This window comes from Stylophora pistillata, chromosome 9, assembly GCF_964205215.1.
Source record: "Stylophora pistillata chromosome 9, jaStyPist1.2, whole genome shotgun sequence".
Lineage (NCBI taxonomy): Eukaryota > Metazoa > Cnidaria > Anthozoa > Scleractinia > Pocilloporidae > Stylophora > Stylophora pistillata.
In genome coordinates this window covers 30,813,065-30,839,558 of record NC_142527.1, presented here as the reverse complement: position 1 = coordinate 30,839,558, position 26,494 = coordinate 30,813,065, and the positions used below count along the sequence as shown (strand labels likewise).

General features: G+C 38.1%; 1 protein-coding gene across 2 annotated transcripts; it reads right to left on the bottom strand.

Annotated features, from left to right (window-relative positions):
* Window positions 1-744: 744 nt before the first annotated feature.
* LOC111335467 (copper-transporting ATPase 1) lies at window positions 745-25,647 on the bottom strand. Of its 2 annotated transcripts, none has more exons than XM_022941373.2 (18): window positions 25,437-25,647; window positions 16,228-17,311; window positions 12,861-13,070; window positions 12,237-12,400; window positions 11,139-11,377; window positions 9,777-9,942; window positions 9,043-9,153; window positions 8,414-8,680; window positions 7,708-7,941; window positions 7,142-7,276; window positions 6,848-7,036; window positions 6,493-6,675; window positions 5,671-5,884; window positions 5,003-5,179; window positions 4,389-4,531; window positions 2,759-2,962; window positions 2,043-2,263; window positions 745-1,662 (listed from the first exon to the last, which is right to left on the bottom strand). In XM_022941373.2, the coding sequence occupies exons 1-18, from the start codon at window positions 25,464-25,466 to the stop codon at window positions 1,452-1,454; spliced, it is 4,182 nt and encodes a 1,393-aa protein (XP_022797108.2). In that variant the 5' UTR covers window positions 25,467-25,647; the 3' UTR covers window positions 745-1,451. The 2 variants fall into 2 exon arrangements, with proteins under 2 accessions (XP_022797108.2, XP_022797109.2); XM_022941374.2 differs by lacking the exon at window positions 25,437-25,647 and adding an exon at window positions 23,767-24,086.
* Between the last annotated feature and the right edge of the window lie 847 nt (window positions 25,648-26,494).

The window sequence follows — 26,494 nt, the reverse complement described above, 5'->3', positions numbered from 1 at the left end:
AGATTTAAAGTGCATATCAGCGCGATGGTTCACTTACAGGCATCAACATTTCTAAGTAAGTGGATTGAAAATTTCACTTTCTATATTTGGGGGGCCTTTCAAGAAACTCCAAGAAGCCACAGCTGCGAGATGCATAGATAATTCCTTGCACCGGAATAAAATTTCACCTCTACTGTGACTTCATTAAGTCGAAATAGTTTAAACAAGAGAGGAAAGCTGTTTTCAGGTTTCTTACTTTGTTCCGATGAAACTTGCCCTGCCAAAATTCATCCCTAATTCCATACGAGTTTCAAACTCTTCTAAGGAGCGAAACCTCGTGACAGCTTGAAGATGATCTTCGGGGAAAGGATGTGGTTAAAATGAGTTTAGGAAACTAGGATAATGTGTGGTTCAGCTTTGCTTAGGAAACTGATAATCCTAGGAAGTTGTCCGTAAGTAACATCTTGTATAAAAGTTAAAGTGCAACCTGTATACACGGTTTCCAGATGTCGAGAATTAAAATTTCCAATAAATTATACATTTTTAATACAAAGAAAAAGTAGTCACTGGGTTCGGGTGCACCAACGGTGCTTTAGATGATTGGACTGGCTGAGGTAATGCTGTGCATGGGAATCCAAGATAAGGTGTGACTATGTTGCACTAAGTAAACTGGGACAGGTTATGATCTTCCTGTGCTTGGAGATGCCAAATACTTTACATAGGGCGGTTATAGGTAGATAACTGCACACAATACAAACAACAAACTTATTCAAATTAATCTATATTCTGTAAAACATTATAATTTACGATTACAGAAATTAGAATTACCAATCATTATTGTCTTAATCAGGTATTTGTTTTCATCTCAAAATCTCAGTTTTGTTTTGTTTTTTTTTCTTTACAAAATAATCTCAAAAACAACTATCTACACTGGTTGATGTAAAGGACAAACTTCAAAGCAGATTGGAACCAATACTAGAATAAAATGACCACCGCTCAACATTTAGATGCATCGGTACAAAAATATGTCTGCCCAAAAATTCTAACTTACATTTGTCTAGCGATAATTGATCCCATCATATTTTAACTTAACTACCTTATTCCAATTTTATATTTATTACAAAATTTCGTTTTTTTAATTCAGTTGTGATCATTTCCAAATGAGAATCTACTGGTTACTACTATTTTGCAAGCATAATCTTAATCTACGTGGACACATCACCATTTACACAAAACTTAAAGCCTCTTTTAAGGTAGCAATTAAAATAAGAAAGATATAAAAAAAAAAACGATCGACAGTGAAAACCGAAAAAAAAAAAAAAAAAAAAAAAAAATCACCACCGGCACTCAATGATCGATAAGACTGTCACGGCAAAGCGACCTCATATCCTAAATTACCTACATTAAATTATTATTAAAATCCACGCATATTCTAAATTATTTCGTGAACGATGTTGTTGTTATAAGAAAATCTAAGCGTCGTCCGCAATGAAGGACATTGACCTCAATTCTACGGGGTTTTGGGAGTTGTTACGAGATTTTCGTCTAAATTTCTTGTTGGAAAAGCCGCTCTCTGCCTGGCTATCTAACGAGTCATTAGGAGCCGTGTTCAGCTGCGTGTACCCAGAGGAGAAAGGATTTCTTGAACCCATTACACCTTCGTCTGCCTCGGGTTTCTTGTACCTGAGAAGAGAGCAGATCATTAGATGATTGAACATCAAGGTTTCCAAAACTTCGGTGTTGCTAACTCATTTCGCAACATGGAAGCCGAAACCAGTTTAGAGGTTTGCTTTAAATCACTCATACGAGACCATACGTGACAACAGTCGCCATTTGGGAAACGAGCCCGCGATCCTCTCTTTCGGAATGAAATAAGAAAAAAAAAAAAAAACTAGGGCAAAGGCTTGGCGTTGTTTCATCTCGGCCCGTTTAAACTAGGCGTTTGCCAGAACAAGGCTTAGGATCAAGGCTTAGGATCCAGGCTCCCAAACGTAAAAACGCCTCAGTAATTATCGAACATGAGATTCTACACAATATCAAACCAAATTATAAATAAAACTTACAATTTGAGCATCAGAGACGAGCCAACAACAGATACAGAAGACGCTGCCATAGCAATACTCGCCATCCAAGGCTTCATAACCACGCCAAGAGGTTCAAACGCTCCTGCAGCTAAGGGGATTCCAATCATGTTGTAGATAAGCGCGAAGCAGAAATTGATGTAGATTCTTCGGACTGTAACCCGTGAGAGGTCGATAGCAACCGCTACATCCATGAGATCACTCTATATAAACAGCAACAATAGAAATGGAAGAGGGAGAAACGTTTGAAAATTGTACATTACTTTGAGAAGATAATATCCCCTTACAGTAAACCTGAAAATCGTCAGAATAGCTCCTCAGGAATAATCACATGAAAAACTTCAGACCTAAATAGCAAGTCTTGCCTTTCGCTGTTTCCACTATTCAAAGAAATTACGTAAACTAATTTGGTTTGCTGGCATTAAAATACCTACAAACTGATAGTTTCTCTTTTCTTATCGCCTGTTTAGGTTTGTTGGAAAGTGTATACATATTGAGAGGAAAAGTTACCAAATTAAACGCAAATAAAAGTGGAAAGAGGGACTGTGAGATTCACAACAAGGCGTAATAACCCAACCAGGGCTTGAGCCCGGGGATTACGCATTAAACACTCAGACACTGCATTCAAGAAATAGCTACAAATAATTTCCATGGTAATTAGATGAGATGAAGGATAAAGACAATGATGGCACATTCACCTTGATTAAGACAACATCAGCTGCCTCCACGGCGACATCTGTACCAGTACCGATAGCAATTCCTACATGAGCCTGAGCGAGGGCTGGTGAGTCATTGACTCCATCACCCACCATGGCCACGATAAAGCCTTTGTCTTGGAGCGAACGAATTTTTTCCACTTTGTGAGAAGGAAGAACCTCTGCAAATACCTGCTGTATCCCAACCTGTGGTGATACAACAAAAATATTAACATGCAGCAGTTTCAACTCAAGTATGTTAACAAATTAATGCAGATATGCAGGGTGGCAAAAGCAGTACAATAGCTGCTGTCACTAGAACTAGATACTGTTGTTTATTATCCAACTACACCTAGACGAGTACAAATAACGCCATATACGAGTACAAATATCACGCGGTATTTGTACTCGTCTATTGTAGTACCGTTTAAACAGGTTTTCTCGCATCGCGCAAGCGAAGAATTGGACTGTAGTCACGAAAAAAGGAAAAAAAAGTGGCAGACAATTTGAATCATATTTCAGACGACGAAGAGTCAGAATGGCTGGCAAATATAGATCCAAGTTCATTTGATAAATCGAACGAAGAAAAACAGCTCAGTTGATGACCAGAAAATGTCTTCATTTAATGAAGAAAATAGAAACAGCAATACAACAACGCGCCAATTCCGTTCCGCTTCGCATACTTCTGTCACGCACTCCCCGTAAATAAATATCCGGGAAATTCGCCCGCACTGAAATAACAGTTTGGCGTGTTGGATAATAAATAACTCATTAGACGTTTTGTTGTGTAGTATCGCTGAGTATTTTTACTCGTTATTTGTATTTTGACTCGCCCTACGGGCTCGTCAAAATACGGCACAACTCGTAAAAATACTCAGCGATACTACACAACAAAACGTCTAATAAGATATATTTATTACACGACTCGGGCAGTCAGAGGGCCAATAACTAAAATCAACCAATCAAAATGCTCTATTGCCGATCAATATTCTCTCAGTATTGGACCGGGCACTGTACCGAATGGTCCCAAATGATACCGCACTTGTGTTCCTTTGAACTTCAGTCGTATAATAAATCTCTTATTAACCAAGCTTACTCGGGACCGTACTGGAAGATTATCGGCCCTCGGTCTTTTTTGTACGGACCTCGCTGCGCTCGGTCCGTACTGTCAAGACCTCGGGCCGATATTCTCCCAGTACGGCTCTCGCGCTTGGTTAATAAGATATATTTATTCGTCTTGTCAGGAGCTTGAGTCCCCATAGCCACAGAGACTAAACGGTGAGCTACGTCGTTACCAGGTCCCAATGTGATACCCGTCCTGCATACTCTTAGAATCAGCTACGTTGAAAGCGTCATGTTTGTAAATAGCAATAGGAAAAATGGTGAGTTTTGGGCTCGGCGAAAAAAGAGACAGCTGTATGTTTATTTGTCTTGTCGCGAACGTAGGACAAAGCGTTGGCTCATCCTGTAAGCGTGATAAAGAGATATTAATTTTGCGATCAGTGCAAACACCGAATCCGAAAAAACAACAGAAATGAGGACGTGTTACGCTCAATTACGAACCTGAGTGAAAATCAAGTGTTTCATTTTGCTTTAGACAAACCAAAGCGGGACAACTTATCGAGTAACTGACCTGCTTAGCAATGGCAAACGCCGTCTTCTTGTTGTCCCCAGTTAACAGCACCACTCGTATTCCCATTCTTTTCAGTGTCGCCACTGTTGCCTGCGCCTCATGTTTGACTGTGTCAGCCACCGCCATCATAGCTACCAGAACACCTAGAAAAAAAAATTCCGACGCATCAGGAATGAAACTATGCGCTCTAGGAGAGATAGGATGCCAGTCCGGAGGTTCATCTCGAGAGCGCACCCAGTGAACTCGCGATTCTGGTGACAAATCAGAAATTTACACCCAAAGGGCTTCCGATACTACTGACTACCCAGAAATTTGCACGACTGATGCACCGACGAACTTCAGATACTGCTGACCTTTCAGAAATTTGCACGACCGGTGCGCTCATCGAGCTTTCGGTTCTGCAAACCAACCAGATATTTACAGGACTGAGGCACCCAAAGAGCTTTTGATTCTGCTGACCAACCAGAAATGTGCAGGACCAATACGCTCGATGAGCTACCGATTCCTAAAAACCAATCAGAAATTTGCACGATAACTTATAAGGGCGACTTTTTCCGACATTAAAGAAGACACTTCTGACAAGTCATGGGGCGACCCTTTTCTCGAATCCTTACCATTAATGCTGATGAGTACAGCGGTATGTCCTTTTTCTTCATGCTCTTGCATGGCATCTTCCATCTCATCTGTAACTTCTAAGCCGTTCTGTTGCATCCATTCTCTGTTACCAATAAGCACTTTGTATTTAGTTAGTTCTTTAGCAGCTTCACTTTCCTCCATTGCTTGGATCTCTGCTGCAAAGTAAAAGTGGACCATTTTTCAAATCATGAGATATTCACGAAAGAGAAGACTGGGCATTGCTTTCAGATCTTAACACGTCACAGCATTCAAGTAGAGGAAAAAAAAAGTGGGATCAGAATTGACGAACGTGCAAAAAATAAACAGTTACAAAGCGGTAGTCTATTTGACATCCTCTCCTCACTATTAACAAAGATGCAGTTCACAAAAAAATCTTATAAATAATGTACACTTGCAGAAAGGACTGAAATGTAAGGAAACTTCGTCAGCGTGAAATAAAATTAGTTTTTGCTTTCGCTCCGACGAAGGGCTAACGCTCGAAACGTCAGCTCTGAAACTCTTTATGGAGGCCAATTTACATTATCAACTCAGTTGATAAAACTAATATTACCTTGTTATATTCTGTGATACAACTAATCGATGAACTGATTAATGGCCACCAGAACATCTTACTGGCAAATTGTTGTAGGAATTAACACTATCTTACCATTATCACTGCCAGTGATAACTGATGTTGAAGCAGCATCTGCACTCTCGTCCACCACAACACCGCTAATCTTGACAGTCTGGTTTTTCCGGTTCTTGTCCTTAACAGTCTTAGGTTTGATGATTCCTTCTACACCACTTACCGTACAGGTCAGACCATAGCCTGGTACTGCCTTGAATTCCGTACATTGACCCAAGGTTTCTGTTTGCAGCTCCTGTTGATGACATTATGGTCAGCGGGAAAAATAGTCGCAGTATGAGCCGAGTTCTAGGCCAGCGGAGACAATGCGAAAGGAGGGAGCGATTGAAAAACGATGAAGTGTGGGCAAGGATAAAAAATGAGTCCCCCTCACATCAAAGTTGCTCTTGCATCCCCCACTTTCTTGATAGTGTTCACTGATTCAGACACTGGCTCAGACCAAAGTAGTCTGAGCTATTTGCTATTTTGGTTCAAGCTAGCAGGACTCTAGGAGTCTACGTAGAGAGTAAACCAGCAAAAAAACAAGCATAAATAAAGGCACCAATTCAATTGCTTTGTGTCTTAAGCAGAGTGCGCCCGAACAATTGGTTAAGATTTGATCTTCCAGGTCTCTATCTGACTCTGCTGATGATTTCGGACAGGTTGTCAACACCGTCGCAGACAAAATATTTTTTCAAAACTTCCCTAGTGAGGACGATTCAACCACTTGATCAACTGTGACTCCTGGACGCACACCAGTTGATGTGCTCCGTTAGTTAACAGTGCACTTAAGTGTACCCCCGCGCCCACTTTTTGCGTTTGACCTACTCAAGTTACAGCTCTTACTACAGTTTTCACCCTTACTTGTTTGGCGTAATTAGTGATGGCTACGCCGATGGGATGTTCACTGTGATTTTCAGCAGTGCCTGTTAGCGCCAGTAGCATTTCCAAGCTACACTGAGCTGGTTTGACAAACAGCGCTGTCTTCACCACTTCAGGGGAGCCGTGTGTCAAGGTGCCTGTCTTGTCAAACACTACAGCATTAACCTGCAAATAAAACGTTTTCCGACTGAGTGTCTCCAAACCATTGATCTTACCGGCCGGCCTGTCTTCAAAAAGGTCAGTACCACAAGGGGCCAATGAGAACTCAATGTGCAGACATGCGCACTCCCTAAAGCGCGGGGAAAAAAAGCCGGAAACAGAACTTATCTGCCCTCACCTTATGTGCGGTCTCTAGTGGTTCGCCGCCCTTAATCAGTATTCCATTCTGTGCTCCAATACCTGTACCCACCATAACAGCAGTGGGGGTGGCCAGACCAAGAGCACAGGGGCATGCAATGGCCAGTACTGTAATGCCAATCTGGAAGGCGAACGCGATTACGAACTCTGTCTTGTTATCCCGGTTGGGCTATAAAAACGCAAGAAAAGCGATTAGACACTTCTACCAGAAAGCTTTTCCTTCATATAAAATAAACCCATGTCTTTTAAAAGAGCAACTTCAAGCTATGCTTACGTTGAAAGTCTTTCTAAGCACTGTGATGTCAACAAATCCAATTACAAGCCAGATGATCCAGGTTACGATTGAGATCATAACAACAGTGGGAACAAAATACGCTGATAATTTGTCGGCAAACTTCTGGATTGGAGCCTATAAATAACAAAAAAATAAACAGAAAAGGTTAGATATTGTGATGAGGACGAAGACAAAAAAGAAAAAACAAACAAAAAAAAAACAGGACTTTGTGGAAAGAAGAACCACACACTATCCAAATTTCGGTCGGAAGTAGGAAGCTACTAAGGAGTCTTAGGACAGCTCGGCCGTTTGGCAGGCCTCGATGTGACAACCCAATAAAGGGCCGACAAAAATTCCCTTATTAAGAAAGATGAGATACTTTAGCCCGCGTTATACATGAACACAACGAAAATTGAACTAAAAAGAACTTGGAATGTAATCAGTTTGTATACTTCTCAGCCTCAGGCAGCTTTACACGATAATGACAAAATTTGTAAAAGTAGAAGAGAATCATTTTGTTTCTACAAAAATCAAAACATAACAAAATTCTCAAATTTTCACCGCACCTTAGAAGTTTGTGCCTCCTCTACTAATTTGACAATCTGCGCAAGCGTGGTGTCCTGACCCACGTGGGTCGCCTCCACCAGTAGGGAACCGTTTTGGTTAATAGTTCCACCAATCACAGAGTCGCCTGGTTTTTTGATGACAGGCATGGATTCACCCGTAATCAGAGATTCGTCTGTGGTGGATGTTCCCTGGAGAACTTTGCAATCAACAGGTATTTTAGCACCTGGAACAACCTGAAAATGTGAGAAAGAGCTAAATTCTTAACCTCCGAGAGATGTATAGCAGTAATTTATCGATCACATAAAGAGGTGCTGAAAATAGCACCAAACAACTGCAGTAGACGTCAAGAAATAATTACTAACAATCATTGTCAACACGTGTTTCTTTAATTTGGGAAATTGAGGTTTACCGAGACAACAACAAACCAGTGGAACTTAAGATTGGCTGGTGTTCAACCAGGTGAATGAATGACGGTAATAAGCAAGATAGACAAATGATAACACGAAGAACTTCTCCCAGGGTTTACAACGAATTTCCTACAATCCACCTTAAAGTTCTAGTAGAATTCTACACTGCAGCAGTAAAATTTTTCTCCTAAGTAATAGGTTCTGATGACTTCTGGGGAAGACAGACTTTCTTACTCGAAGCTGAAAATCTGCCTTCAAAATGCAACAAGATAAATGAGAAGTCTTAGAGCCCCTTTACCTTAAGTACATCTCCACGCTGGACTAGATCAACATGAATGACTTTCTCACTGACTACGTTCATTGTTCCGGGTGCCAGCTGGACCAGCAGCGCATCTGACGGTTGCAAAGATAACAGCTTGGCCAATGCCTCTGATGTCTTTCCTTTGGCTACATGCTCCATCCAGCGACCAAGTGAGATGAACACCAACAACATGGGCGGAGTGTCAAAGAACGTCATTGGACTGTGATTACTTTGTTCGCTCATAGCCACAGTAACGACAATAATCTAGGAGAAAAAAAGATCAATGACAAGGAGCAGGGGAGTTCGGCTTTCAGCATATTCCTCGCCCAGAAATTCGATTAATAGCTGCAATAAAATCTGTTGAACACAATCTGACAAGAACTCTGATATGAATGAAAGTTCGGTATGGCTCTACTCTTGTTAATTTGGGGTGCCACAAACGGTTAACTTTCGTCTTCGAGTGATAAGAATATCATTTCTTTTATGAAAGCTCAGTTTTAAAGGCTGATTACCTCAGATTTCTGATACTAATTTTAAGGTAGTTATCTAGGAGATCTAAATTAAAAAAATCACTTGTAGTCAGATTAAAATAAAGCCGGCTTACTTAACGGAAGATCAGTACTTACAGAATAAACATAAGCGATTGATGTGGCCAACATAATCAGTACATCCATGTTTGTGGTCCTGTGTTTGAGAGCCTTATACGCTGTGACGTAGAAATACTGTCCACCAAAGATCTACAAAGGTAAAACGTGCAGAATGTGAAACATGTTTTGGATGCAGTGGTTCAAGTTTGCCTGTATTTCCGGAGCTAGCCTTTCTTCTGAGCAAAGTGATACACTGGGTTATGTGTGACATCAACTAATAACCCTGGGAATGAATTGATCTGTCTGAGAAATACTCGCTGATTTCTCGCTCCGGGGAGTCAGAATGGCATTTTGATAATTTCTTTTTTGGTCTTTCAACTTTTTTGATTTTCAGTGGTATAAATCATTGGAAAGAAAGTCCATAAACAATCCTTCAGTACTCTATCACTGTCTATGGTGACACCTGAGAGAATGAAGGGCTAAGTTGTAAAAGAAATTGTGGTCCTGCATTGGCGAGGGGGTATCGGAAGATAATTTAGTTTTATCAATTGATAACGTAAATTGGCCACTGCAAAGAATTTCTAAAGCTGACGAGCGTTGGCCCTTCGTCAAAGTGAAGCCTTTAGGGAACGGTTTGGGCCTTGGGCCCTGACGAAGGGCTAACGCTCGGAATGTCAGCTTTTGAAATTCTTTAAGGTGAAACACTTTATATTATCAACTCAGTTAATAAAACCAAATTGTACAGCCCCAAAAGATGGTTACACTGTGCTCACCTGGACTGGGGTACACAAGATGAACATTAACAAATTTTCCAGGGACAGTCCAGGTAACACCATCTGGTTTGGTCTCTTCTCAAACTCATCCAGAATAACATAGGTAATAAATATAACGAATGTTGGTACTCCAAAAATCAGGGAAAACAAAAACGAGCGCCTCCATCTAAAAGCGACAAAAGATAAAGTGTTCAATGTAAAACAGTAAATATAAAATGTTAAACTTGAACTTGGAAACTACACAATAACAATGGTTAGTGGTAAGACAGAACTACATTGTATAACAAAAAAAAGGTTTTATTCGTGTTTTTCTCTTTGCCATGTTCCCACCAATAACGTAGCTCCATTTTCTGCCTTTAAAAGCACACACAACCCACAATTCCTCTACTCGCTCCGACGAAGGGCTAACGCTCGAAACGTCAGCTTTTGTAATCGTTACGGTGGCCAATTTACCATTTCAACTTTGTTGATATATCCAAATTATTTCGTTACTCCCACCGACGCAGCCCCAAACAGTTTCTTTCGAAACTATCAGCCTTTATACATTGTATAACACCTACAATGGACGGAGTAAACCAAAAAGGATGGGAGAAAAAGTTAAAAACGAAAAAGATCAATAAGGATTCCACACGACTGACTTAAAAATGTTTGCGCTACAGTGCAGCTCAAAGATAAGGGAACCAAAGAAGAGTAGGCATTTTTAACCAGACGCAGATAGTAGATAAAGATAGTATTGTCCGACATGTTTGTGTAATTAGGATATATAAGCTAGCCGATTGTTTTCTCCACTGTAACATGGTCATTATTTACTTCAGTGGGCATTGCATTTGTAATAAGATATGCTGGTTAAACAGCACTGAATGTCAATCGACCGTCTAGAGTTTCCTTCGGCTGAGTTTGTTTAGCGCTTTGATCCTGTTAACTTAACGTAGTTTTTCGTTCGCCGGCAAATTTCATCATGCTTCGTTTACCAAGAAGTAGCGCAGTGCCGAAGGGCGCATCATACTTAAAGGGCATAGGAATGTCTTTATAAAACAGATTATTCAGTGCCTAACAATACCCAAGATATAATTTCCTTAGTGTTTGCTGTGATACTACATTAAAACCCATTTCACTACGCTGCCTCTCGCCAGACAACAACGACAAAAAAAACAAAAAACAAAAAGAACAAAACAACACAAAAAAAGGTTGTCCTGCTGAAGAATCAAGTAGATTTGATCAGCTTATCATGAACTGTTACTAGAATGCTCTATGGAGCGGGAAACTATGATGATTTTTTTTTTCAACCCGTGCAGTGACGCTGAACAAGATTCAATATTTTCAAAACAACCTCAGTAGTAAAGTTTCAAATCCCACACTTACTTGCTTATTTCCTTTGAGTGATCGATCCGGTCCCTTTTCTTGTCATTGTTGTCCATTGATGCACCAAAACCTAGTGACTCAATAGCTTCTATGATGTCCCGTGGACCTGTTGTTTCTGTGTCGTACACAAATCGGCCACTGCTCGTTGCTAATGCCACTGATGCCTTCAGTATTCCTTTCCTTTTGGTCAGGTTCGATTCTATCAAATGCACACACGAGGAACAGGTCATGCCTGTTATCTGCAAAAACAATAGAAACAAGATATTACATCCCTCATATTATTGAACCACTGTATAAGTGGCCAGAAGTTCACTACAAACAACTTCATTGTAAACGACTTCACTACAAATCAACCAGGAACTTTCAAATGCACGTGCAAAACTTGTCCTTTTACTTTTCGACAAAATATCTCGATCCAAGCGATTAATTAAGGTCAATATCACTTCACCTGTACCACCGCCAATGTCATCTTTAGCGTAGCTTGTACTTATTGCGAAAATTCATTACTTTTGGGACCGATTCTCTCGTGATGTAGAAAGGAATGGCAAAGACGCATTCAAACCAGTTACTAGACACCAAATCATTGTAAGTCACATATACTCTGCGACCTTTCCCTACATCTAGGCAGTTCGGAAAGCCACAAGACGCTAGAACAAAAATTCATCTTTCAAAACGGCACTCTTGATCCCAACGGTATCAACAAACGCTTCTCTTTTAACAATGCTCCAAAAAATAGCTTAACTCCATTCAACCATGCACCCATCAACCATGCACCATACCATTTTTATGTGCGTAAACGACACACAGTCAACAATTCCTCTATTCGCTCTGACTAAAGTCTAGAAACTCTCCACGGTTGATAAAACCAAACTATCTAATTATACCCCACCGATGCAACATCAAAATTTCTTCACAAATTTGCCCCCTTTCTTCATTTACCGTACAAGTGGATAAAAGAGAACAAAGCATATGTATCCAATAAAAGCACACTAATCGATGACTGCTCCCTTTGAATCCTTTCTAATACATGACTGACCTGTGATTCAATCAAACATAGACAAAAGGCTGATATTAAATGTGCAATCATAGCACACTTACATTGATATCAACGGTACCCTCTCCCTGGCCACCTTGATCCATAAGATCACAACCAAACCCCAAACCCTTCACATGGCAGATTATCTCTTCTGGTGAGATTCCCTTCTTGTCAAATTTAACTTCTGCTTTCTGTGCTAACAGGCCAACAAGCACAGACTTTATTCCTGTAAAAAAGTTAAATAAAATCTTTAATTCAAAACATTCCAACAACAAAGTTCACTGACTAGCAAAACGAGACGCTGGTGCTAGAGGTGAATAAACTAAACCAGTAAGGGTGGTGTGGACAGGAGAGCGTTGACAAGCTCGAAACTGGCAGAGTCTTAAAGCAATCTGAAACCTGATGAGACCAACTGATCAGGGGCACGCTCTTTACCATAATTACCCATCATCACCCAGGGTGATTATTGTACAATTCAAAATCTTCTTTCTTTAAAAAAAATACTGAAAGTATCACCACAAGATCAAACACAAAGGTAATGAGAATAAACGAAATGACCGCATACCAAAGAATCTTATGACTCTTAAACCAATTCTCCTTGTTAATACTTTTGAAACAGTATGGAGAATATGCATTCTGATGCTAGGGAGTAAAGGGTTAAATCAATGTCACTGAGGGTAGCTTACCTTTCTTTTTCATAAGTCCTTTCTCAATACTTCCCACACAAGATGCACATGTCATGCCTGTAATGTGCAGATATATTTTCTCTACATCTTCTTCACCCAGTGATTCTCTGCTTCTCATGGTTTCCACGTTACTAAATGTCACCTCCCAATCACCAGTGAAATCATGATTGACAGCCACAGAACCCTCTTCATTCTTTGTTGTCTCCCCATCTGACCACAAACCAAAAACAAACCAAAAATAAGTTGACTTGGTGGTAGCTGACAATTTCAGTTGACACCAATTCGTTTTAAGAGCAAGCTTGCAGAAGGGAACAGTAACTCTTTGATTCTCATCACAAGGTGTAAAAAAACAAATTATTTTGTTATTGGTGTTGTCACTCTCCTTTCCTATTTGTTGTTGTTATTGTTAGATATTGGTATGTTAATAAGTACACTTTTCTTGTGTACAATGCATGTCCAATCTTTGAGTCAGAGGCTCAATGCAATATAAAGTATATCACATTGCTATACCTTGCTCTTAATTCTAACTATCAACATTAGAAGACAAAAATATAAAAAGTTGACAGAGATTTTTTAAAATCTTCTCTAAAATGCTCAGGGGAGCTCACTAAGGATCCAAGCCATTGTATAATTGTATCTTATGTAAGATCTATCATGTCATTCAAAAGTGATGGGAAAATGAAAAAAGATATAACTATGAATAAAAAATGAAAGATACAGGTTTGGTTGAGAGAATTAGCAATTTGAACTTATGAGTAGTTTGGAGAATATATAATTTGAACAATCATGTTGACCAGACCACAAAATTAACCACTTACTTTGCTATGAAAGGTATACTTCATAAAAGTTGAATGTTGGAATTAATCTCAGGTACAATATACATGACAAAATGCCCTTTGAACTTGCCAGAGAAGAATCAATTCCATCCTTTAGAAGTCCATTTAGAGCAGGTTATTTCCTTTCATGAATTAGTTCAGTGAAGAACACTTTAATTGGGTCAACTAGTGCATCATAAATATTCATCTTCAACTAGTACTTGCATTTTTTACAGGAAATGACACTTGATCTTTTTCAAGCCACTTGATTTTGACAGGTACCATAAAAAAAGTTGTAATGAAGTCTATGATTCTTAGATCCTCACTTAGATGAGAGCATTTGCCATGACTGGGAACTTGATAATTATCAAAAATGGAGGATCACATCACAAAGATTGGGTTTCAAGTTTGATTTTTAAAAATCAAAATTGAAAATTTAAACCCAGGACATTGACAAAAGATTTCAAGAAACCGGTTCACTTCCTGCACTTTAACGGTTCACAACACACACACAAAGGAAGAAAGATAACATCTACTATAAGAATGAAGACCAGAGAAAAAAAAATTAATTGCATTTGGCCAAACAGAAAAGCTTAGTATGTCACTAGGGTGTAATTTTAAAGGAATTAGGTAACTTTTCAAAGAAACTGTGGCGCTGTGTCAGTAAAGGTTACTGCAAGATAATTTGGTTTTATGAACTGAGTTGATTAAGTAATATGGCCATTGAAAAGAGATTCTAAAACTTTCAAATAGAGGAATTGTGGGCTGTAAATGGATTCTATTGGGAAAAATGGAGCTGTGCTATCAAAGGCTTAAATACACATGTGCCAGTGTGCTAGAACCTATGGCGTTTCTATTGATCTTTTTTAAACCACTGGTTTATCATGTTCAGGGGCACAACCTGCCTCCTGGCTAGCTCAATTGCTTAGAGTGCCGGATTGTGTTGTGCAGGAGGTTGAGGGTTCAAGCCCCAGCCGGACCAATACTCATGGTCTTAAAATAACTGAGGAGAATTTGCTACCTTTCTATAACCTCAATGAAATGGATAGATATTCTAGTCTTCTCGGATAGGGAGGAATAAATGGAGGTCCTGTCTCCTGCAGGGTTAGGGGTAGGAGACGTTAATTTCCCATGCATGAGATTACTCTGTGATGGATGTCCTCCCCTGGGGTGGGATGTGTGGGGGAAAAGGTGATGTTGTTACATGGACTAAAGCGGCTGCCAGAGGCGCCTGATAATGCTGATGTCCGATCTCAGCCTTAGTAACACTGTAGACCTTAGCAATTCAGCCTATGCTGCTATTAAAGAGACACTGTCATGGGTTGACATGCGCAGTAACATACACTCTCTCCAAGACTTGTCACGCTCTATGGCCATTACGGAAATATCAGTGAGTTGAAGAATTCTGCATATATTTTGCATTTAAATCAAGTTTATCATGAAAGTGAATTTCTTTTACTGAGGAACTTTCGGTGATCTTTTGTAAATGTAAAAGTGCTTGTATGACGAAGCGCAAAGAAAATAGTTCTCGTGGGTGCCCATGCAAAGGGAGAAATGTGCTGTGTACAGATGAATGTAAATGTGGAACAAGCAATAAACCTTGAAGAAACAGGGTATGCATATAAAGTTGAATACACACATATAAAGTTGTGTGCATTCACTTCTTTTGTGGCTCGAATGTCCAAAAAGCATACGAAATAATTTGTGTTTTCCCTTTCTTCAGGATTTGAAAGAGCAGTTGTCATCTGCCTATATTTATGAAAGCTGTAGAGTTCGCCTGAGGCTTACCTGTATTCCAATTATAATGTGCAGTAGAATAAACATCTGCCTGGCAAATGCTACAAATGTCTGTGATATCTGGCATGATTATTTTATTTTCCTATCAGTAAAATCGCTGTCGCTGAATGACTCATAACATGTATCAAATTTTGCCTGCAGCCACAACTTAAATGTCTTTTCTTCCACATAAATACGCTTATGGTTCCTCAGCCACGCTTTCTTGTATTACCCTCTGTCTTCAACCTTTCGTTTCCGCCCTGAGTTAATGCGTTTACCGCCATGTCCGGATCCTCCGCTAGACGCCATTTTGAATTTGTGAATGCAACTTGAAAAAGTCAGGATAACTTTTTCAAGTTTCGATCAGTTACAAGAGCATGCCCAGACCATGACCGTGTCCCTTTCAGGTACCGAATCATTCACTTTCACTTTCACTACTGAAAGATCTGATAGTCTGGAATTGGGAAATAACTGCCCCATACTCCATGATTGATGAAAACATCTTCCTGAACTGATTTGGCACCTATTCATTTTGTATTCATATGTGCACATATATATTTGGGGGTAGCATGACCAAATGGTAAGAGTGTGGTGTGAGCTGGTAAACCAGCTTATAAATGGTCAACTAATTTAATTACCTCTCATCCATTTCATTGCTTCTATTGAATTAGTTGCTTCACTAATTCGCTTGGACCTACCCCCCTTTGCCTCACCTAAGCACTTATAAACAATAACAAAGATCAATACAGCTCTAAAAATTTCACTTTTGTTGTTACCTTCAGAAAGTGTGGCATCAAATCCCATATCTTCAATCCCTGCACGCAAATCTTCTGGTGTTGTCACTGCCTCATCATACTCAATTGCAGCTTGTTTGTCAGTGAGAGAGACTTTGATACTTTGTACCCCTGGCTTTGAGGACATGGTGCCCTCAATTGTCTTCACACAAGACATGCATGTCATTCCTTCAACACTTATCATTGCCGTTCTCACATCCTTATCCACACTGCAGACACCATCCCCAATCAAACTTGCATCAAATCCCATGTCCTCAATAGCCTCTCTCGCCTGTTCTGCAGTGATTTTCCCAGGTGAGTAACGAACTTGAGCTGTCTTTGCTGCTAGGGATACTGAAATGGACTGAATGCCATCAAGCTGGGAAATATTTTTCTCAATTGTCTGTACACAGGAATTACAAGTCATCCCATCAATGTTTATCATGACTGCCTGGACATCATTTGTTAGGGGAGGGGAGGGTGATGATGACAAAGAAGCATCAAAGCCCATGTCATCAATGGCCTCTCTTAGCTTCCCAGGGTCAGTCAATGATGCATCATAAGTAATGACTGCCTCTTCATTCTTCAGTGAAACATTTACAGCTTGTACACCAGGTTGATCTGACATTCCTTGTTCAATGGTCTTCACGCAAGAGTGGCATGTCATTCCTTTCACAGAGATCTTTATCTCGCTATTACTGTTCTTGCAGCAATTTTCCAGGCTTTCAATCTCCTTATTATCCATTTTTCCATCCTCTGACAATGAAATTTCGTGTTGTGTCAAAACATCCACAATTCTCTTCAGAGATGTTTCAAACCCCATTTCCTCAATGGCAGTTGCTAATTCCTTGCCATTGGTTTGCTTAGGTGAGTACATAATTTTCCCTTCTTTTTCCTCAAGAGACACTTCAATTTTCTTGACACCACTTAAAACAGAAATGTTTCCTTCAATGTTTTTAATGCAAGAATTGCAATGCATGCCTTCGATGCCTATGTATGCAACTCTTGGTTCATCATCACTAAGTTTTGAAATGTCTTCCTTTACCTCTGGAAAAGAGATCTTTCCTGCTTTATCTTTGATGGCAACCTGTTCAGAAGGAAAAAAAATGATCTCCTTGTCAACCAGTTTATAACACCTTACTGCAACCAATTTTGCAAATTTATTGGGCACATTTCATCAGACCTTATTTGCGTGATTTAGCACGACAATTAAGCTCAAAAGAACTAAAATTTGAGAAGTGAACCCAAGAAAGCTTTGTAACATCTGATTTTACTTTATGGACAATTTCAAAATCACAAAACTACTACTCAGCAGTTGGACATATTCTGTGTTGGACAATCTGCAGATTTAGCCACTGCTTTACTAAACAAGGCTTTACAAAAAGTCTACAGATGGTGTCTAGTAAATCGATTAACACCACACCCAGGCAAAAGTGAAGTTATGATAATTAGCAAGAAAACCATTATGGGTCCTCAACCAGCACTGCTTCTAAGAGACTCTGCACTGCATTACGTTGCAAAAACTTGATTATTGGGAATGACTGTAGATCACAACCTCAATTGGATACAGCATGTATTGGACCTTAAGAAAAACTTCACGAACAAATTAGAATTATTAAAACATTCTATATTTTTACCAAAAGATGTTTTAAAAAAATTCTATTTTAGTGTTATTTTACCATCGATAAATTATGGCCTTGTTTTATGGGGATCGTGTTGTAATTCAGAGTTAATTAATTCAATTAATAGATTGCACTGTAGGGCCACCACAATTATTTTTAATTTATCTAAAGACATGGCATCCAGCGAAATAATGAAAACCATGAATTGGTCAACAATTAGATTAAGTTACAAACTGACAATATTTAAATTAATGTACAACGCATACAAAAATATATTACCTGACAGTTTATGCGGAAATATTTTTCGTAAACGAGACAACTATCAGTCACTAAGAGGGCACGAGGTAGCAGCTATCCACATACACAAAAGCAGATTTATAAAAGACTCATTAGCCTATTGAGAGCCTATACTATGGAATCTGATGAACTTCAATGAAAAAATAACTAATGTAAGCTACAAGGAATTAAAGAAATTGCTTATTGCCAGGTTGTAAATACTGTTGTAAATATGGTTGTAAATACCTCTCTAAGATTGATAAATTCTGTAAGCGAGCATGGAAATATGGTTACACCAAGGATCGCATATCCATCGACAATGTAATTTTAACTAGGGATAAACAATTGTGGGAGAAAGTCACACATGTAAACATGCACGTCCTTTAAGCCAGCGTGGTCATGATTATACGTTGCTGTGTGTACACACAGAGCGTTTTAAGCGCTGTTTTATAAATAGGTCTCTTTTAATTTTATTTAGTTTAATGTTTGTAGAGATCCGTTGTAAACTTGCACGTATGTCTGCAAGTGTTTAGTTTGATCTATAATAATAAAGATTTCATCATCATCATCATCACTATTTCAAAGATTTTATCTTCGACGGTACAAAAATCTCTACGTTGAGACACAGAGTCAGTGCTTATGTGTACTTTTAAGTTTTTAACTTCTGTTTTTAGTTAGTTTTTATTAAACATTTACATGTATATATTTTGTGACGTAGTTAGTATACATGACCCCACATGCTTGTGAGCTCTAAATCTCATAGTGTGTAAATAAAGGTTTTATGTTATGTTATGTTACTCAGACCTCACTATTGGCTATCTTTGACCCAGTTAAGGTTATGACATACCCATAACTGACCATCCTATGATGTCAAAATACACATTCAAATATCTGAACATTTACAAAACTGTTTGTACAGCATTTGAGCGGCAATGGTACAATCACTTTTGATAATAATACAAACTTTTGGCAACTATTCAGTTATAGGTTCATGGATTTCATAATTCATGCTAGGACATTACATTTATTATGGCTAAATGTTTGTGGGAATGTATTTTTGTGGGAATTTAAGTTAACAATTTTTAATAAAATCACAAAAACTACACAACTGAAGACCACCAAAGTCAGTATCAATATGGTATGTGTAAGGACAACAGCTTATTGGTCTTTTGCTAAACTCAAAAGATGAGCCCCATTTAATAGTTTTAAGCCCTTACATACTTCAAGATAGAGTAAATGAAACCATTCCTGCCTTTAGAAAAGGCATCCAAAGAGTTTAAGTTAAATATGGTCCTTTGTGCCATGTGAGGTTCCTGCCCATTAGACTAGTAATAGCAAATTTAATTTAGAGCAGTCACATGTAGAATCAGCATTTAATTCCCAGGTGACACTAAACCTAAACCTGTGAGAAAGCTTGGAGGCTGATATATAATAATTATTGATAGCAACAAAATCAGAGATAGCCGACTGGCAAATCTACTTTTTAAAGCAGCTTTCCTCTTCTACTCTCAACTGTACAACTGTACCTACCCTACATGAAGATATTGTAAATTCAACAACTGTAGAATTGAACAGAAAATCTTCGTATTTATAGGCAAGCTAGTTATAATTCTTATAAAACCACCTAGTTCTCTTGGACAATGAAAAGTATGGAAAGGCTAGCAATAAATATCAAAAGAATTGACACTTGTTGTAAGATGTCACAAAAGAATCCCATAAATTATACTTCTGCTTGCCAGGACTGAAAATATTTAGATCAACAGGTACAAAAACATTGGTACAGGTACTTTTATTAAAGAAAATATGCCTTCCTGAAATTCTGAGAACACAAATCTGCTACTGAAAAAAGGTTTCCCCAAGTCTGTTGGACTCATTAACAAGGGTTTTTATATCTGAAAATGACATCAGCAGAAACACATAAAACAAACCACACTGAAATGGTTCAACGAATATTTCCTTTCATTGTCTTATTTCATCTGTGTTGCTCCAGAAACAGAATTAATAATTACAAAGAAAACAAAACACATGATACAAGATAAAACTTGGGTGATATGAAAAGCTGTCTTTCTTCCTAACTTAGTGCTTTTTAAGATAGTTTCAAAGAAAAACTTGCGATGTGTAGAAAATAGTTGAAAATCCTCATGTCAGATTTGAATAATGTAAAAGCTTAAAGATGTCTTTTCACCACTAACATCCAAGTTTTATGTGTTCATGAAGGCGATTTGATAGAATATTACACTAAAACATGAAACGCCACAAATTATGACTACTAAAAGAGTAGAAATCAGAGTTTCACATAGACTTGCAAAATATAACTTCCAAAACAGAATGTCAGTATGTCGTAGCTGGTTCTTTCAATTAAAAACCTTTCAAATAATATAGATTATGAAAGGCTCAGATATCTCAGGTGTGGATGGAACATAATTCAAATCAGAAAAGGTATTCCATCTTCAAAAACAAGGAATATCAGAAGAAAAAATACACAAATTACAAAATAATCAAAAATGGAAGATGGAAAAACCAGCAGGATCTAGTGTCTAACTACAAAATTTCTCTTGCCTGGAACTACCTAAAATTATTTCTCACACTTAACAATTCATCTATTCTCATACACCTCAAAAAAAAAAAACCAAAAAAACTTTCCAACAAAATTCTAAAATAATCATGCTTAAGCCACACTTATGGACTACAATTATCTATTAAGAAACATCTGGCACCAAGAAATCAAACTATATCCATCTTCACTGTTCTGATGATAAATTCAAATGTACAATTAAACACAAATGCTACACTAGACAACACAAAATTAGATAAATCTCACCAGAAGACTGAAAAAATTCAGGAGGCTATCCTTTTGGAATGAACAGAAAAATAGTAAAGATTCTTATTTTCCTCAGCCCACTGAGTCAAACCTGAAATGGCTTACTAAAAGGACAGTAGGTTGCCTTATGGTAAAGCAAAAGCCAACAATAGACCAAATATTGGCTTTTAATTTTGACAAACATCCCACTATTGAATGAAGGGCAATTACATATGAAACATGAATATTCAACTTTCTGGTGAGATACAACCATCTGTGTTGATTTAAGAAAGAAAGAAAAACAACAAAGTTGTGAATTCTTTTATGAATGATTCTTTTCAGACACTTTCGTTACTACGTCTTTCTGGTAACAGTTCAAAGACATCATTCCAGAAAAAAAAATGTTACTTTTATTCTAAGATAGATTTAAAGGAAGGAAACTTAAAAACCAGCGTAATTGAGAGTGATAAATTGTCTTTTAATCAGATCATTCTTAACAGACACTCAAACGAATAATGAATAATAATGAGAATTCTCACTTTAAAAGAGACAAAAAGATCGCTAGATCTGCGGGCAGAATTAATTTACCAAAACCTAAAATCCTGCTTATATGACCAGTTTTAAATGCAAAATTAAAAACTCTAATCCTTAAGTGCAAGAAAGAAACAAAACAAAAAATTTCAAAGCATATAACATTTTATAACTATCAGATCTGTTATAAAGGCAAGAAGAAGTTTTTTTATAAAAAAAATAGTAACCAATGAATCAACAGGAAAAAATTAAAACAGAGAAATAAAATCAAGTATCAAGTAGTTGAAACAGTTAACAAGAACTCCATGTGTTTCAAAAAATATTTTCTTATACAAACTTTCTTTAAAAATCTTCAAAATGATGTTCAGTAAACCTATCAACCTTTAAATTGTCCTCTTCAATGTCAAAGGAGCTATACAGAGTCCAGTGTTGACAACATTAGAGTTTCAAGCGTTCAATGCAAAAAACCTTAAAAATTGGCTTTCACTCATCTAACTATTTGCTAGCTTGTTCTACAAGTAAAACACTTAAAGCTCAATTGGTAGAGCGCTGCACTAGTATCACAGAGGTCAGTGGTTCGAATCCCGTACAGGCCTGATTTTTTTCAGGTCTGATTTTTGCTATTGCTTAAATACCGCTATCTACTGCGAGGATCGTGCATCACATGTATCTAATACCGCAGTACAAAATATATGAACTTCATATATTTCATTGTATCTCATTTATCACTTTCACGGGTTTATTACGAATCAACTTAACGGCCTGCTCCCAGTTGGCTTGTTAGCTCAATTGGTAGAGCGCTGCACTAGTATCGCACAGGTCAGTGGTTCAAATCCTGTACAGGCCTGATTTTTTTCAGGTCTGATTTTCGCTATTGCTTAAATACCGCTATCTACTGCGAGGATCGTGCATCACATGTAAGTAAAACACTGTTGCAATAATCTCAACAGAGTGGTGCCTATAGAAGAGGAGAGAAAAAAAGGGGTTGGAAAAAATATCTTTCATCCCTCTTCCCCTCCCTCTCTTTTTTTCCTTTCTTCACTTTACATAATTCCTGATTCTGCAAACCATACAACCACTTATCAAACGATAACCTATACAGCTACAGCAGGTAACTTACCAACAAAACTGCTGCAGTCAGGGAAATGGCTTACAAATAGAGTCTTAGTGAATGGAGCATATAATAAGTCACATGTACTAAACAGTGGGAGAGGTGGAAGGGTCCAGGAAAGCTTACAAGTTAAGAAGACTAAATTTTTTACAAACAATGTATAACCTTTCACAATATATTGAATTCAGCATAGAGAACATAATTGAAACTAGCAACTGGACACTGGGCAACAAAACGGAAACCCAAACTTTCATATGAATTCCATGGTATAATACAAAAAGATCATAAAAGGGTAGTAGCTAAGTTGTGTATGAAAGCAATCCTCATAGTTATGAGCCCTACTTATGTGGTAGTGGAAATAAAGCCTGAAAAAAATTATTTTCAGGCTTTATTTCCACTACTACATAAGTGGGATTCATTACTGCGAGAATGGCTTTCATACATTAATTTTCATGAAACCACAATTGATACACATTTACGATTTTCATATATTCAAATTCCTTATTTTGAAGTTTTCTTCCACGATCAGCAAATTTTTTGGTTACAACAGAGAATTTGCTACATAAATGTCCAAGAGCTGCATTATTTTTTTAACTCAGAGGTTGTATGTGTTCTCCTTTTACTAACACTTATTTCCTGTCACTGAACAAAGCCCCGTTTTTATATAAATTTGACATTGATCAAAACCACTAGTATCTGTGCCAATAATGTGTATTCAAAAGTGAGAATCCCAAACAGACTTGAATTTCACTCAATAGGTTTTTACAGACATCTGAACTGCTATTTGGTTAAGTGGTAATAAGTTACAGGGATTTAATAATTGTAGGCAGATGTCTCCTGAGTCACCATGCTTCATCGATCTTTATCCAAATTACTAGATTAATTAATCCATTTTACTAACTACGAGATCATCCCCTTGTGTGTTGGAATCACACATGCGTTTAGAAAAAATTTCCCAGCATCTGAAAATATCCTAATGCGTTTACAAGACTTAAACTGCCGACGTGCACCCAAATTAATCATGCGAAACTAGAACTTTCTTTCTCCCTCTGAAATATGTTAAGCTTCCATGCGAGTAATATGCGCATTTAATTTACCGTTTGTAGAAAACGCACGTACAACCATCACGATCAGTAAACGTGGCAGAAAAACGACTTTCAAAATCCATCCAAACTTCCATTTAACTTTAACTTAGCCCTCACCTGAGGATCCATTACGAAGAGAAACGTATGTCACAGGATTTGAAGGAAAATCACCGGACTGAGTAGGCAACCTAAGTGAGCTTCAACTTATTTCCCTCAACAAATCGCTGTGCGTAAGGAAATGTGTCTTGATCATCGGAGATTAGATTTTCCGCTCCTATGTCCGATAGATTGTTCTGATATTCCACAATTCGGCACAATCAATGTTGGATTTTTCACGCGAAACGACTAGAGAACTATTTTCGTCACGAAAAGAAAGACAATTTCTTCCCCATCAGCTGAATCCGCCATCTTGGTCCATGTTTGAACAACCGGTCACGTGACATAATATTTTGCAGTAGACCGAAGTTTAGTCTTGTTACTTGTTATGTTTCAAACCTAAAAACTGGATCTACTCGTGGAAAATATTTGGATTACCAATAAAACACCTACCCTGCTTTATTTTACCCTCTTCTTAACTATGTCGCATAGAGGCTCTTTATTTTCATTCAATGAGATGTAAATAAGTGAAAAAATGAAGTCCACATGCCTGCATGAAGCCTACACGCTCGCAGTCAACAGTCCTTAATCTCCCTTTAAACAATACATAACGTTGACTCCTCTCTCCAATTAAATAAAAAATGAGGAAAATTAATACTCACGTCGCAATATAACAAACGTAATTAGCCGCCTCGAAATACGTTAAAACTGGTAAACAAACTTCCGAAAGACAATATATCGCATGTTTGAGAACAAAAGCCTTCCAGTGGTTGTTAAGGGTCATGTCATATTTCACAGATATTTTAATTTTCATGATGTTCGGCAGTATAGTGTTTGTAAAACCTTCTAAATCGATATCAAAACCTTTAGTTCATTTGAATGAGAAACTGAACGTAGTTTAGGGGTTCCTTCGAGAATAGGGCGCGGTCATCTGCTCAAACAGGGCATGCACAGTCGTATTAAAAATTCATAGTTGCTGTTTGTGTTTCACTGAATGCTTTTGTCCACATAAAAGTAAAAAAAATGACCTTTAACGTACATCTTAAATTTAGTGAACAAAGCTGGAGGTCACATTCCAAGGCTAGTACTTAAGTTGAAAGTCTGCGACAGCCATCCAAATTTCATCAGAGAGCAAATTATCTGATTTCATCATCCCTCGACATATTGTGAATTCACCTTGATAAATAAGTCGCTTTGTGAACATGATTTCAACCCTTTTTCGTTACGATTGATCGACGCTATTCAAACTGCATCGTTATTGCGTGACCAAAAAAATTAATCATACGAATGTTTTCATTTTGCGGGCACAAAACGCTGTCATATAGTGACCTCAAACATTTCCGCTGCCTGGCTTTTAACGATAAATGTCTAAAAGGCTATCGGTCGGATGGCCGAAAGCAACTCTGAAAATCGAATTTCAAAGAGCATCTAACTAGGAAAGTAGTGATATATGGATGTCTGAAATCTGTGTGGAAAATTAACTTGGGTCACGCATGAATAGAAAGAACCATCGGCATATTTAAACGTCGTGATTCAATGCCATTTCAAATTGAAAGTGGCAATAATTAAAAAAAGACAATAATTCCCTCAAATTTGAGACTCGTCCAGCTTTCTTATGATTTATCCTATGTAGCAGCAGTATTTGAATTTAACTTCATAAACTCTGTGTGATAAATTTCTGTATCTCTCACCTTGTTATCTAAATATTGCTCAGAAGACATCTCATCGAGTTTCACTAGCGAAGTTCCCTCGTTTCCCGCTTGAAAATACTTCTTCCTTTCGGAATATCTATTAGTAAACGAGAGAAGCGCTTGTTAGTTTTCTACAAGGAAGTGCTGTGGAGCAATACGATGAGGGTAAAACTCTGTGTACCAAAATCCAAGGAGCAAAGGCACACAAAACCTATGGAACACAGCCAAGGGTGTTGTCGTTGTGAGTGCTTGTCTACGTGGCACGTTTTGATATCACTTTCTCACGGCCCATGCTAATTTGGATCCTTTTTGTGATGCTGACTCATTGTCACATGACATACCACAAGTACCACACATTTATTTTAGGAAGGCACAGGCTACCTATTCTGTCATTTGGAGCCTGGGTACCGAAAATTTAACCCATGTCGGGCTCTCCATCGTAAATATTCCTGGTTCCCAAGAAGGGAGAGACCGGTAGACTGATTTCCTGTAAAGCAGTCTACTGATCAGAGTCACCTCTCTCATTTTTGACGAGTCTCACTCATATTCAATGGTCATGCCATCATCGTCGCCTGATGGACAAGTGGGACCTCGGCGATAAAATTATTTGGTCGTCCTTTTACCAGGAGTTCTTTAGAATCATGCCTTGGTAAAAGGAGTATTTCAAACCTAAGGCACATACTGAAAATATTAAAGAAAACACAGAACGCTTAATTAACTGCGGTCCTTCTTCTCTATAAAGGGTGCACGGACGTGGAAGGGAAACCCGCACGACACCTACGCATGATAGCTAGATAAACGGGTAGGCATTTATAGATTATGCTGTTAAAAGTGGCATATTATGCTTGTAGCATTGCTTTTTTTTGGCCAAATTATGCTAACATTATGCTCTTTTTTCCAAATTATGCCACCGTTTTTTTAAATTATGCTCTTTGAAAATATGCAAATAAGTCCAAAAAATATATTTTTTTAACTAGAAGCCGTTCGTCTACAGGAAAGAAACGCAACAAATCCACAATGAATTTCAAATAAACATGTGGTTGAGGTTAGACCCGGGC